This window comes from Balearica regulorum, chromosome 1 (genome assembly GCF_011004875.1).
Source record: "Balearica regulorum gibbericeps isolate bBalReg1 chromosome 1, bBalReg1.pri, whole genome shotgun sequence".
Lineage (NCBI taxonomy): Eukaryota > Metazoa > Chordata > Aves > Gruiformes > Gruidae > Balearica > Balearica regulorum.
This window is the reverse complement of record NC_046184.1, coordinates 186,859,967-186,874,983: the sequence shown is the minus strand read 5'-3', so window position 1 is coordinate 186,874,983 and position 15,017 is coordinate 186,859,967. Positions and strand designations below refer to the sequence as shown.

At 47.2% G+C, this 15,017-nt stretch overlaps 1 protein-coding gene across 1 annotated transcript in view; it reads left to right on the top strand.

The window, feature by feature from the left end:
- Nucleotides 1-420: 420 nt before the first annotated feature.
- SIAH3 (siah E3 ubiquitin protein ligase family member 3) overlaps nucleotides 421-15,017 on the top strand; it is a 48,318-nt gene continuing 33,721 nt past the window's right edge. Inside the window, exon 1 of the mRNA XM_010304137.2 lies at nucleotides 421-986. Coding sequence (XP_010302439.2) covers nucleotides 852-986 — 135 coding nt within the window. The 5' untranslated portion in view covers nucleotides 421-851. The remainder of the gene's footprint in view (nucleotides 987-15,017) is intronic.

Below are 15,017 nucleotides of genomic sequence, written 5' to 3'. Positions count from 1 at the left end.
TCCAACGGACCTGATCCACCGGCAAGCGTAAATCAGGAAAACATTGCTGACTTTAAATGGAGTTATTCCAAGTTATGCCAGACCTGATACCTGACCTCTCCTATTTTTAGTGGTGAGGGGAAATGTTATTTGAGTGCTGGCACCCTTGTGAAGTAGCAGAATGTAAAATTTAGTAAACTTCAGAGTGGTGAAAATCCAAATCAAAGCCTGCAAACGCACAGACGTGAAACTATTTATATAGTGAGCTCTACTTCTGCTTAACCCCTGCAAGGAACTGTAACTCTCTTTGCATATTTGATTTTTCTCCCTCAGTAAAACATAGTCTACTTAATCTATTTTTGCTACTTTCTAACAGTTTCACTGGTGAGCTTCTTCCCTACCCCTTACATTTAGCTTTGCTATCCAAGCGCTCTTTTGCTAAATTAAGGCAATTAATAAATGGAGACGTTAAGCAATCAGTTTTGCCTGCATATCTCCACAGCCTTACGTATGACTGGCTGTAATCACAAGATAAATGCAATGTGCTGATGTATGGTAATGTTCAATAATACATTCTCCACCAGGCTCAATTCATCAGGGAGTTTCTGGAGGGGAGGCATTCGTTATTGGCTGTCTCCGGACCTCAAGGATAACATTTCTGTCCTTTCCATTGGCCGCCCCGCTGCTGCAAGCCTCTTCCCGTCTTATTTTGATGATGAATATGAAGGCATGCTAAGCCGTGCTGGAGCGTAGCTCTCACTGACTGCACTCCCTCCCCGGGCTCAAGGACTCAGGGGCTCCCTCGCTGCTTCCCCTGCCCACCGCCAGCAGCAGCAGCAGCAGCAGCAGCAGCAGCAACGCCAAAAGTTGTGATGCTTTTCTTCACCCAGTGCTTTGGGGCTGTGTTAGATCTTATTCACCTGCGGTTTCAGCACTACAAGGCAAAGAGGGTTTTCTCAGCTGCCGGGCAACTTGTCTGCGTCGTCAACCCAACGCACAGCCTAAAGGTGAGTTAAAAATTTTTTTTTTTCTCTTCTGGCATCTTCTCGCCTTCCCCACTACACCACCATCAGCGTTTCTCTGCAGGGAATGAAATGATACTCTGGCAGCAAGGGGAGCGTGCTGCTAACACATTGCAGCCCTGGCAGAGAGGGTGTTTGCATTGTCTAGCTGCACGATTCCTTTCGGAGCGAAGGAGAAGCAACCCGCTGCTCCAAGCGATCGTGGGAAGTCGCTGCTCCCCCTCCCCAAAGTTTCCTCATCCCTTTCACCCGTATAATGAGCACGCATGTTGCAAATGTCTGGAAAAAATGACTGGAAAAGTTAGTTGGATGAATTAACATCCCTTTTTGGTGGAAGGATGCTGAGTGGTCTCCCAGGCTGACATCGAAGCACAGCGGGATGCTGCCAGGCAGTGGGAGGCAGGGAGAGGGGGGGTGGCAGCAGAGGGGTCTCTGGCTGCTGGTCTTGTTTGCTTTTTCAGGCGAAAAAGGCTGTTTCTGTCTCCTGAGGGGAGTCTGAAGGCATTCCTCTGGCACTGAAACCGTCCTTAAGCCATTTGCAAGGTGAATCTATTTTAGGCAGAAGAATACATTTGCCTTAATGCAAAACTATTTATAGTCCCCATAAAACATTTCTCTTACTTGAACAGTTCTGGATTTTCACTGACAAAGTGTCAACAGCTCCGTCTATGCCAGAGCCCTGATGTTTATATGTAGAGAAGGAGCAGCAGGGGGAGAAAGTGACTGGGAGGCTTTAATTACTTTATCACAGTGGTGAATGACCAACTTTAACAACGTGATTCCTGTTTTGTGGGAAGTCCTTGCGGACCTGACTTGTGATGCCGCTCTGCTAGCCCAATGCAAGCTTGGAAATGAATTTAATTCAGGACAACTTATCTTTAGCTCTGCTGGGGTCCCTGCGAGGAACTCGGAGGGGTTGTGGGGAACATCTTTCCTGAGCTGCAGGTCCCCGGGAGGTCCATTGTTGGGGTAAATCCTTCTTCAGAGCAACATCCCCTCAAAAAAGGCAGATTTCCTGGAGTTATAATTCCAGTGTCAGGCTGTGCTCAGGCAGGGGGAGGTTGTTTCTAGCAGGGCACCAGCTCCAGGAGGATTTCCCCGCACGGCTATGCTCAACCCAGAAAGCACTCCTGGCTGGGGCAGGCACTCCCGAGCACGGATTGCTAGGGTACGGGCTCGCCTCTCCTGGCATCACGCTCGGCTGCCGACACAACCTGTTTAAGAAACACGCAGCCCTGTTGTTATCTGAAAGGATCTGGCCGTCAGAACGGATAGAAGATATAGCCATGTTCCTAAGTACTTGGGGAGATTTTGTAAATGAATGCTTCTGTGCCTGACCCCTTTTATGTGACTGTCTCCTGCCACTTTCATCTCTAATTTTAATTTTTAAAAAAAAAAAAAAAAAAAGAGCAGGAAAAAGGTTATTGAAGGTCACAACACAGTTTCAATGCCAGTGGCACCCTCTGATGAGGTCCCGTGAGCACAGAGAGGTGTCCACTGACTGCTCCACTGTTATCTAGGACTAGACCTGAATTTAGCAGTTCAGGTCCTCTCGAGTCACAGGTTTGCTCTTGTAGGAGGTGCAGCATTTTACCTTTGAGCATACCAAAAAAAGTTGATGTTTCTGTTCCTCTCTGTTAAACACAAGGGTATTTCAGTTTATTAAAATCCCTCACGGCCAAAGTCTTCACTGGTCAGACCCAAAGCCTGGCAGAGAGACAAGCAATCTAGTTACTGTCTTGGCAGCTCTTGAGAGTAGGTGCTGGATGCAAAACTCTCTTGGAAACAAATGGGAGCCGATGTGTCAATAAAGCCCCAGTGAGAATCACCTTCACCTGGGTGGGAATTGCTTCTGTGATAGGGTCGTAGTGGGAACCCAATGGCACGTGTTTTCCCACACGGGCATGTTGAGACACCAGGCAGATGGACAAGCTGGCAATAAACTTCTCTACTCTGAAAAAAACCCCTCTGACCGTAAAGTGAAATATGCTTTGAAGATGTTCCTGAGTTACCCAGCTCACATCCAGCTGGGTAAATACGGTGGGCTTTAACTCTGATCTGCTCTCACGGTGGTCAGTTTGGTTTCCCACCAGCTCTGTAAGGAATGCACCACTTTGTGGCAGTACCCAGAAGAAGTAAGTGGATCGGACCCCGCTGTGCCCAGCACAGCACTACCCGTGCCCACCCGCAGGCGTTAGGAGCCTGTGGGCCAATGTAGCTGTCTCCAAGAGAGACACCTCGCCCCACCTGCTCTGGCCTGGTGGTCAAGAGGTGGTCGCCTCCAGCCAGCAAGGCACTTTGTCCAAAAACTGGTGTCAGAGACAAGCCAGACGAACTTGCTTCTCAGGGTGCCCGATTCTCCCCCAGAGATGCACGGGGAGGCTGTAGTTGCTCTCTCCAGCAACCTGGCACAGAGACTGCTGAAGGTGGGACAGGAAAATCCCCCCCCCAAACTGTCCTGTATGCCAAATGACACCTGAGGGACCATTAAAAATGAAAGGGCCGAACATATTCCTCTGTGGTGGTTTACAGTATTATGACTACTGTGATCTTTCATAGTCTATTATTTCTAGCTGGGTCACTTCAACTGTAACATTTTGTTGACAGCCCCCAAATCTATCTTAACAATTGACAAGTGGAGTGAAAACTGTATTAAGGTTCGCGGTCGATGAATACAAGCCTGCTAGGAAACAAGGGCTAGGAGCAATGTCATTTCTCTCCTTTCCCTTCAAGGCTTAAATGTTTGTGCTTACTCCAAAATTGTAAGCTTTTTGCAAAGGGATTATTTTATTCCATATCTCCACAGCACCCGGGCGAGGGAGCTCCTGGCTGATTGGTGCAAATGACAAATGACAGGCATCATATTCTGGTGTGATTATGCACGTTGACATCCCTCACATAGGTCAGGTCCTCAATCAGTGCCAACGCGCATAACTCCATTAAAGTCAAATTGCAGCAGGACCTCTATTCTTGCTCCTTCCATCCAGGGGAGTGCTCAGGGATGGTGGTGGGATCCAGCCCACCCCGAGGACCCATGGTTGGTGATCACGTATGTGTGTCAGAGATTTGGCATCATGTAAAGCACTCGGTGAGCAGCAGAGGGCATATGAGCCCTGGTACCCTCCAGGGAAAGGTTGCACCAGCTTCTGCTGTCACAGACCCGTAGCTAGATCAAGGGGGGCCTCCAGTAAAGTTATGTCAGCACACTGTCACTGCAGTCACAGTCTGGACCTCTGGCCATGACCAGAGGCCATCGCTTACCTCTTCCTTTATGAGAGGTCCGGAGGTTGGCAGAGAAGCACATGCTTAGAAAGAAACCCGTGTCTTTCTTCCCACTGAAAGGCTCATTAACTGGGAAGGCTGATGAGCGATTCAGTGTATCTTAAAGGAGAAGACGGTAAGAGTGTCAGGGCAGACACCTCTATTGATCTGCTGCTATTTTCCCTGTGCACGACAGGCTGACACAGCTGACTCTAAACAAGGAAAGACAATTTTGCAACTGTCCCACTCTGTTTCGCCTGTTTGGCAGGGGTAAGAATGGGGGGGGGGGGGGGCTGTTTTGGAGGCTCTTTGTCCTCCTTGCTGTTTTCTGCTCTTTGTCCTCTCACGAGCTTTCCCAGGCATGGTAGCGGCACCTTATGACGCAGTGCTATGCTGGGATCAAAATTCACTTGCCAAGCAGAGAAAACCACATATTTACCGCCCTTCTATAGGTCACCTTCATTCTCGATTGTATTATATGCATTACCTTGTAACCTGTCTTCCTTCAAGCATATGGTCGCCCTGACGTCTGCCCTTGGAGATGCACAGCCAGGCAGCGGAGCTCCCCAGCCAAGTGGCTGGTCCTTCCAAGGCCATATTGATTAGAGGAGCACCACTTATGCTGCTGGCTGCAGGCCCCAGTGTGCAGGGAAAGTTTTAAGGTTCTCCATGTGCGTGGAAGAAAAGAGCAGCGTTTTCTGGTCCCTGTGGAGATGAGGCTCAGTGAATTCCTCTGCATTTCCCCCCTGTTAATAGCAATTGTCCCCAACACTGCTAATTGCACCCTGGGGAGAACATGAAGGTGGGTGGTGTGTCCTCGCTCCTTAGCTGGCATCGGTCCCTGCCCCAAAAAACAGACATACGCAGCAGGGGATTGCAGTGCAATCACAGCCCAGCCGGGCACTGATGCCTTCCAAGGTGCTGTGTACAGCTGGGTAAAACAGGTCTTCATTCAAGGAGTTACTAGATTTTTACAGGCAACTTTAACTCTTTGGAGAGTATGAAAATTGTTCTTGTAAAGAGTAAAAAAGTGTGTTTACAATGTTCTTGTAAAAACCACCCGTCTCTATCTCTGTAGGACTTCAAGGAACTTATTGAATTACAAAAAGATGCATATTTAAAGGAGGACAGAAATAGTTACAGTCTTACATTCAAAAAGGGTTGTAGCACGGTTTATGGGGCCAAGCTGTCTCATAGCTATTTCTTAAAGCAACAAGCAAATCTGCTCTGAGTTAGGGAAGGATTTGAATCCTGTTATAACAGTTTGGCTCTGCGTGCAGTGGCCAGCCAAATAGCATTGTAATCCACTTTATCCCCAGCAGGATTTAAGTGCTACAGTGCATTATACCCCCATGAGATTTAATATTTATTTGGTGTAAGGGAGGAGAGAGACTGAAACCTGCTGCTGGCAACCCACAGACAACCTCTGCCACCTTCTCGGCCCAGACACCCTCAAATCTCCCATGCAGGGCTGTGATTTGGGGAACCCAAATGGTATTTGGCCCCAGTGGATCCCAGCAGGATCATGACAGCCATGGTGAGAGGGGTTGCAAACCCCCTGCTGCTGGCAAGCCCGGGCTCCTGGCAAGGCGCCTGGGTCCCCTGCCAGCTATGGACCAGGGCTGCGTGAGTACGGGGCATCTCAGTCGTTCAAATCCTTTTGTAGGGATGTGGACAGCAGCAAGCAGCACTGTTTTGCCACCCCTCCTTCAGCTCTGCCTCTGTTTGAAGGGATTTCAGTGGCCAAAACTGGAAACCAAGTAGACCGTGAGCACCCTGGGTTCCTCTGTCCGAGCGTCCACAGCCACCTGCAGATGTGACCGTAACGGTGCTCCGCAGAGGGGAGGCAGAGCACGCTCCGGCAGCTCTCCCTGGGGGCTCTCCATCTGCAGATGCTGCTGCTTGGTCCCAGGAGCTCCGCTCTCCCATAACCCATTAACCTTGAGCCCACAGACCCACGTACCTGCACAACCCATGGGACCATGTCACGAGACGGCACGGGCTTTGCTTCAAGCACGCTGCAAAGCAGGGCAGCTCTGAGCTTCAGCATGATTTCCCAGAATAACAATCACGGCGTCTCTTCAGCCGAGGGAGAGGGAGGGGAAGAGCCATCACCTCAGAAGTTTCTGTGTTAATATGCTCCGGCTTCCTTCTCCCCACCTCCCATCCCAAACCCGCTGCAGAAAATTAATTACCGCTGTTAACTGGCCCTGCCTGTCATGCTACAGCTCCAGAGATGAGATAAAGTGGGTAAGTGTTGAGTCCTTTCCTACCCATGTTTGATTTTGAAGGTGAATTTCAATAATAAACCCAACCTGGTTGCAGGACATTTCAAGTCAGATGTTATCAATGGAAGATGGTGCTGTTATTTTAATATTAGAGACATGCTTCTCCCCTCAACAAGGTGTTTGACAGCAGGGTGAGGAGTAGCCATCAGACACTGCCACATATCGCTTTGTAATCCACCTACTATGATATGGCTCATATATCGAGAATTTCTCAGTGCAGCCCTTTGGATTAGACATAACAGTCCAGATACCTCCCTCAGGAGAAATATTGCCCCAAAGCAATTGCTGTGGCTAACACATGGGTGCAGAGGAAAGAGACATGTGTTAATATAAGCCTTGATTACATGAAATGAGTGGTGAGGTCTCAGTCTGCTTCCCAGCAGATGTGAGTCACCCCTGGACATTCCTACAATAAGAACTCTGAGATTCTTAAGTAATCCAAGAAATCAAGTTTAAAGGAAGCACAGCAGATCCCAAGAGCTCCAATAAAGCGAGGGAAAGGAGCTGCTGTGACTGTGCCCTCCCCGGGGCTTTGATGTGTCCTACACCATAGAAAGCCCATAATCCTTGTCCTGTGAGTGAGGAGCATGGGAGGACACAGCCATGCTCTTCTGGCTGCACAAGGCTGGGGTGGTGAGGACTGCTGCTCTCCTGGCGTGGTGAGAGCAATGACCATGGGGGCCATGACCATGAAGGGCTGCCCTCAGCACCTCTCGGTGGCATTGCCACTGGCAGACATGGCAAGGCATGGCACAGCGTGGTGCAGAGCCATGGTTCTCCTTGGATCTGCTGGAGGTGGGTGCCAGGAGGCACACAAGCCACTAAAGAGGAGATAATTCCTTTGGAGAGCTGAACAAGATTTAGGTAATATGCTGGGCCTGCTTTGGTGTGATTTTTGCAACAGAGACAAGCAGAGCTGAGCCACTGTGTGCAGCTGATCTTGGTCCAGCTTCTGATGGAGCTGGGCAGAGCCTGGGCATGAAGTCTCCACTTGGATCTGGCTGAACATGGCAGGAACTTCCCTGCCCACCTCTGTATGCATGTGCTGTATTTGGAAATTAAAAGCACGGATGTTGAGACATTAAGCACCTTATCAGACTGCGTTATTTTCTTTCTTTCCATAGCTTGTCTCTTTTTGTTAAGTACCTTTTCTTCTGCGCTATTGTTGCTTCTCATCCTGCCCATTCCCTGCTATACTAAAGCATTAAAGCAAAAGATTCTCCTCATCTGTTGTTCAATAACCTAATTTTGGGCTTTTTTTCACTCCTGCTAAAAGGAAAGCATTGCTAACTTCACTGCAACTTTGGATCTCTTATTTTCCTCTAAGCTCTTTCAGAAGAAATCAGAGTCATTCAATCCTCAGCTTGTTTGGTGCCACCAATTTCCCTATTGACAGATGAAGTCCCACTTTAAAATGATCGCCAGCAAGATGAGGAGAGCTACAAAAAGCAGTGAAACTTTGCTGTCATCACTCATGGATGCACCTGGCAAGGAAGCCAAGTGCCTTACATGCCTGCAAAACCTAATGCCATTGTGCACTGGATCAGGGCTCGAGCAGGCAGGTCCTGCTGGAGGTGCTACGGCCTCCTGTTGTCCATCCAGTGCAGTAAGCCATGATCATGATCCCTTCACCAGTGCTGGAAAAAGAATGATATCTTCCCTCTGCTTCAGTCTGGCAATACTAATCCACTTTTAGCAGGGATTTGAGCTGATGGTCTGGTGTGTGCACTGTCAAAGTAGACACATGTCCCTTCAGCTTCCACGCTGCAGGAGCAAGCAGCTGGGCAGGGAAGTGGCCTCAGCTGGTTTTCACAACATCTCAGGAAGCTCTTACCCCTAGGGATTATTGAGGGCTGTGCTGAATGGCAAAATTTCAGTTGTGCATGGAGATCTCCTGAAGATTGCTCTGGGTGACCTGCTGCTAATAGCTACCCGCAATACTCCTGCTCGGCTCTCCCACAGCGTTCTCCTCCACAGATGGAATAGCGTCCTGGCAGTGCTGATAAATTGCCTGACACATACGCAGTGTATAATTTGAAGCACTTTTATTTATTTGGAGGCATTTCTGAGCATGTTATATAACGTTAATGGATTTATCTTTAGCTCTCCCCTTTAGTCTCAGCAGCAACATGAAAGCATCATTGGGGGAGAACAGCAGAGACCTCTGAGTACTTTGTGTGTCTGTTTTGGTGTACTTTTTTAAAAGGTAGTAATGTTTGAAACAACTTTGGAAAGGAATTAACCAGTTGTTATTCCCACACCAGATGCAGTGCTTTCAGTTCTGGTATTTTTTTCTAGAGCAATTTCATTCTGAGCCGATCCAAACTGAACCCCCTTTTCCTTCCAGATTGGCCTCCCCAGTGAGAAATAAATCATCTGCACAGCTTTAGTGATGTTACCAGTATTTTACACATGGAAATATTAAGCTCCAGAGTGGCTGGCGAATTGCCCATTAACACCTGGGAAATGCGTGGCAGAGAAGAGACACAGGTCCTCGTGAATATCTTAAACACAAGATCACACACTTTCTCACGTCAAGTGCCAGCTGAAATGGAAAGAGAAATATAGAAATGGAGCATAAATGAGACAGAAAAAGATGAAATTGGCAACATCCCCTAGTGCAGAAAACAAACACTATAGATGAGCAAGGAGGCAGATGCTGTGGAGCAGAAAACCACATCAGCAGAGGATGAAAATGTTCTTCCACTCTCAGGGACTGCCATGTGGAAAATAAGCAAAGTAATAAGTGTGAAAATGGAGTAAATAACCACCACACAAGGATTACATAGGGCAGCTGGGGTAAGGGGACGGTTAAGGTCACCTTCAGGCTTTGCAGAACGAGAGGCTGAAATGGAAACGGCAGGATGACGGCAAGCGGGGTGATCACAGTAGTGCCTGAACTCAGCAAGACCACTCAGGGGTTCAGTGTCAAGCATATGCACAGATTCAAAAAAGTGTGTGTTTTGCAGGATCAGATCCTTATTCAGACATACTTATTCTAAAAATTATCAAACTTGATTGAGAAAAAGACTGTATGAAAAACCCGCTAGAATCCAGCAAATATCCATCTCTTTTGAAGAGCACAGGGCAGATTGAAGTCATCTTCCTCTTTAATATGGAAGTGAGCCTGGATGTCTCACTGCTGCATTGCAACGTTTGCTGGGATGAGGATACTTGCCTGCACGCAGGGATGTGCTATTTCTGCTGGTTGGACGCTGCTGGTATGAAAAAGCACGTTACAGACCACTGGGGCCAGGCTTTGCTGGTGGGGCAGTACTGTGAGTTCCCTACTTGTACCACCTGAGACCTGAGGACATCTCTTTAGTGCAACATCTTTTGGAGTCTAGGATCAGTGACATGAATTGTCCACAAAGGAAGACTGTCTTTCTTGCCACTGACAATCAAGGAAGCCAGAAGATTAGCTTGGGATGGATATGTCATTTTTGTCCAGCTGAGGTTAGATGAAATGAACCCCATTGATAGTCTCTAGTTCCTTTGACTTATGCAAAGGAAAACACGAGCAGGATAATTGTCTCCTTAAGATAAATCCAGAAAGTTTGGGCACAGTAACACCAAGTGTTATATTCACTACTATTTTATACAGGTTAAGGCAAGACAGTCTTCTTTCCACTCACCAAAAGCAAGCTTTAAGATTTCAGATTCACAAAAAAAAAAAAAAAAAAAAAAGTCTGGCAACATAACTGCAGGGTGAGAGCTTTCAACTTTTGTCTGCTAGAAGGAACTTCTCATCAAGAAAAAAGTCATGAATAACTTTTTGGATTAGTTGACAACAGAGAATTTCTGGCAAAGCAAGCGAATAAACCATGGGTGCTGTCATCATTGCTAGGCAAGACAGAGAGACAAAGGGGTCCTGGTGGACAAGCTGAACGTGAGCCAGCAATGTACCCTTGTGCCAAAGGCCAACCTCACACAACCTCACAACCTGGGCTGTGCTAGCGGGACTAAGCAGCAGGAGTGTAACTTGTGAGAACACATCCAGAGTACCGAGTCCCGTCTGGGGTTGCCTACCACAAGAAAGGCACTGACACAGAGGAGCGAGCCCAGTGAGGGGCACCGAGTGGGTCAGGAGGCTGGAGCACAGGATGGAGGAGGAGAGGCTGAGGGCTGCACTTGCTCAGGCTGGAGAAGAGAAGGGAATTGCTGTCTACAATTAACTCCTGGGACTGTATAGAGAAAACAGAGCCAGATTCTTCCCACAGATGCACATTGGAAGGACAAGGACGAGACATAAGCCAAAATAAGGGATATTTTGACTAGATATGAGGGAAAAAAATCCTTCTCATGGCAGTGGTGAGACACTGACCCAGGCTGCCCAGAAGGGCTCTGCCATCTGAGTCCTTGAAGATTTTAAAAACTTGATGGGACCTTGAGCAAGCTGACCTACCTTGCAGTTGACTGTTCTTTGAGCAGTGGTTGGACAACGCGATGCTCAAAGGTCCTTTCCCACCTGAATTGTTCTGACCCTGCAATCCTGTATAAAAACAGGTGCTGTGCAAGGAGGAGTGCAGTAGCATAAGACTCTCAAAGGCAATCACCAAACGTTTGCATCAACAATGACCAAGCCAAAGTCATATCTGAAAGACATATCTGAAAGAATTAAGAAGGCAGACAGATAGACATGTGGGATGCACTCAGGAATCCAAGGATCAGCACAGGAGATTGGATCTATACCAGTTACACAAGTATCTGGTAACTGAAACTCATCAGAATACAAATCTTTACTGTAGTCCAAAGCCCAGGTATGTTACCAGCTAATGAAACCAGTCTGGATTGGAAAGGGGGTCACTGTGGCAGATGAGCGATGGCAAAAGAGAGTAAGGCATACTTCAAAATATGATTTGGGATAAGGACCCTTATTGGTAACTACAAGCAGTATGAAATAAGTTCTGAAGGGGAGAGGACAGATTGTTCAACATCTGTCGGTGAAGAGTTTGCACCGTGGCACAAGGGTAAACATGTTCCTAAAGAGTGCTGAGTGGCCCAAATAGCGTGGAGCAAGTGATGTGGAGCAAATAATCCACTCAAAAATATCTGCCTTTCATTCTCCTTGTGGGATGGCTGCCAGCAGAACAAACTTTCCCTGAGTTTATTCAATTAACTTCTTCATGATTACTGTCGCCCTATGGCAGGATCCCTAATGCTTCAGACTCACTTTTTGGTGTGAGAGCTGTGTTAATTAGCTGTGCAAAGAGGTACAAAGCAGAGAGGCTACTTAGGTAGTGTCGTTTCTGTTCCCTGTCTGGATTCTGGGTCTGATCCCAGGCTTGATGGAGTTTGTTTCTGTTTATCTTTGATTAGTGGAAGCCAGAGGAGCTACACAGATTTTGGTAACTTAGGATGAGATAGCATCACTAGAGGTGAGGAAATGCTGATCTACCTGGCCTTTTTAGGCCAGCTCATGGTTTGCAGAATGGAAATTTGCAGGTGACATGTATTTTTTGTGAGCAGCTTAAAATATTGTCATCCCACATGACTTTGCTGGTCTCCTAAAAGCTGTTGGTTGCCCTGGTGCAGGGGCAGCAGAGAGGGAGATAAAGCTTGGTCCTCATCCCACCTCCAACCCATTTCACAGGTCTTTGCTGGTTTGTTAAAAGAGTTTGCATTAGTATGTCAGACTGAGGAGGCAGCTGAAATGCAGACAAATGTTCCCCTTTGCTGTTTCGGCTGTGGGAATGTGACTGCCAGCAGAGGCCATGCAGGCACCGGGATCAGGAAGGTCCTAGGCCACCGCAGCAAGCTTCACCAGAAGATATCTTACAGGAGCCTAGGCATCAGTCCTTGAAAAGTATTATGCTGGTATTTAAGGTTTGTTGGCTTGGGGGTGATATTCACTTTTCATCTTCTCTCCTCATATTCCTACAAAATAGATGTGATGTGGTCAGAGGCATGTCTGGCTCATTTAGTTTCCTCTCTGCCATCATTCTGGCAAAATTTTTTTGGGGACCTCTTTACCCCTGTTGAATCAAGCAGTATCCCATATAAATATCTGCCTCAAGACATGTACGCAGGCTTAGACCTCTCATTATCTGTGCTTTTGGGAGTGGGTACAAAGACATGTTTTCCACAGCCACACGCCAACCTCAGCAGAATGCAAACTCAAAGGTGGCAGCAATGCAGCAGGAGCTTGTTCCTTACAAATAGGGGTGTGTTTACTTGCAGGCAATTTGTGGCTATGCCCAGCTCAAGATTTAAAGTGTGGCAGGAAAACAGACACAAATGCTTGCAGTAATTCACCATTGCTTCATCTGGTTTCCTCCTTACAGCCCAACTGGAATCTTTTATCCAATTATAGTTCCTGCCTGGAATCTCAAGGGTCTAAATCATATGGGAAATAATACAGCTTTAAAAATAAAACAAAACTTTTACTGGGTTTCTTCTGCCACAGAAAATATTTCAAAAAAGAGACTCAAAAATGTTAAGGTCATGCAAGGTTGCACAAACATAACCACTGGTTTGTAAATAACTGATTACAAAGACTGACTTTTCTTTCAGGCTGTTAGTAAAAGATGAAGGCAGTATCAGAAAACAGATCTGAAGTCAGCTTAATCTCCAGAAGCTTCACAAGGCAACTGGAGATAATTTGGTATTGCAGCTAAACACAAGCTTACTGGTGAGGTATCTCTTAATAATTTTTAAGCTTTTAATGATTTTTTAATAATAAGCCAGTGGTTAGAAAACAACATCCCAGTTCACAGATAAATCCAGGCTGCATCTGGGTATTTGGCCTATTTGCTGCTTTAACTAAAGCAACTTTAATTTGCCAGAGGCCAATCAACAGCCTATGGCAAGAGAACTCAATCTGATGAAGCAGATGTTGGGGAAAGGAAGACCTTTTCTTTACTCACTCATAGGGAAAATTAATTGATGCCGAAAGCAGCCTTTCAGCATTTTTTGTAATAGTAACTTTTGCTTCTTGACTTTTACAACACAGAAGAAACTTGCAGATCAAGTAGCTTCTGAGTTGTTTTTCATGAAAAAGGACCTCGATGTTCTCTACAGGCAAGTCACGCAGTGGGTTGCAGCCATATCCAGTCCTGGCTGACCCGTAATTACAGCTGAGGCACTCAGTAAGACCTGTGCCACCTGGTGTTTGCAAACAGCTGAGTGTTGAAAAATGAGCGAAAATCTAGTCTGGCCCTCTGCAATCCAGAAGTCCTGCTGCCTAAGTCCGGTTTTGTGGATAATTTGTTTCCATGGTGGTGAGCAACCCTACCTCTTGGTGGGTATCACAAGACTTCCCCAGTGAGCATCTGTTTCTAAGTTCATGGGCAAAATTAGGCTGAAGTCCCTGGAGAGCACTCAGTGATGACTGACCCGATGCTCTGAGACCAGGTTACAGCTAACAGTGTCAGAGAGTTTGCTGTGCTTACCTCTGTACCCAAAACTGCTTTTCCCCTCTGGGTATAAACTCAGCCTTTGAGCTCACTGACAGCACTGGCAGGTTGCCTGTCTCCTGCCCCGCTCACCACAGAGCTGGGGTGTGAGGAAGGATGGAGCAGAGACGCAGCAGAGGCTGGAGATGAGCCAGCCTGAGCCGAGCAGCTAAATAGCTGCATTAGGCGGGTGCTGTGCCTGAACCAATAAGCCCTGCAGGAGACAGGATCACTGCAGCATCCTGCCAAGGCGTTGGGGTTTATCTGCCTCCAAACCTGACAGGCACATCCACGTGCTGCAGTGGTCCGCCACACCACCGGAGCAGTGAGGGGGATCAGCAAACTGGGATGCTCTGTAGACGCCTCTGTCTTTGGTTTCTCTCTCTGTAAATGAGGTGGGGGACAATGTTCTCTGCCATCAGTTAGGTGGTTTGGGATGGAGGCCAAAATAGTCAAATCTCTTTCTGTAGGTTAAGCTGTTGTACGTGTGTGAGGGACCCATCTGCAAAGCTGGTCGTGTTGCCGATCTGTGAAGTTGCCGATACTTTTGGCGTCAATGAGACTGGGGGGGAAAATGTTCTTCCAATCTCACAGTCGGGCTGTAAATATCTAAGACTCAAAATGAGGATGCTGAAGCTTAATTCTAACCACCTAAGTTTATAATTTTTTTTACCTTAATCCCTTAATGATGATTATACTGTAAGTAGAAAATATAAAGCATTTTAGGAGCATTAAGTAATACTTAGAGGGCTCATTAATCCGCAGTTAACATGCATCCACCACTGAGAGGGAATGAAGCAATCATACTGCTCCAGCATTATGCAGCACGCCATCCCCGCCTGCCTTCAGGAGGGAAGCGAAGGATGCCTGCTCCACCTGGGACTGCAGGAGGAGGGGGAGGTGGAGCAATAGTCTGAGCTAGACACCACAGGCATGTGCACCTCCCTTATCATTGTGGTTTTGAGGCAGATCTGAACCAACGTCTTGACTTTTTCCCTAACAAAGACAGTAAAGTTGGCACCTTTTAGTTTCCAACCAGAGTAAAATTCAGCCACCTAGGTCAAGGTTGCTTT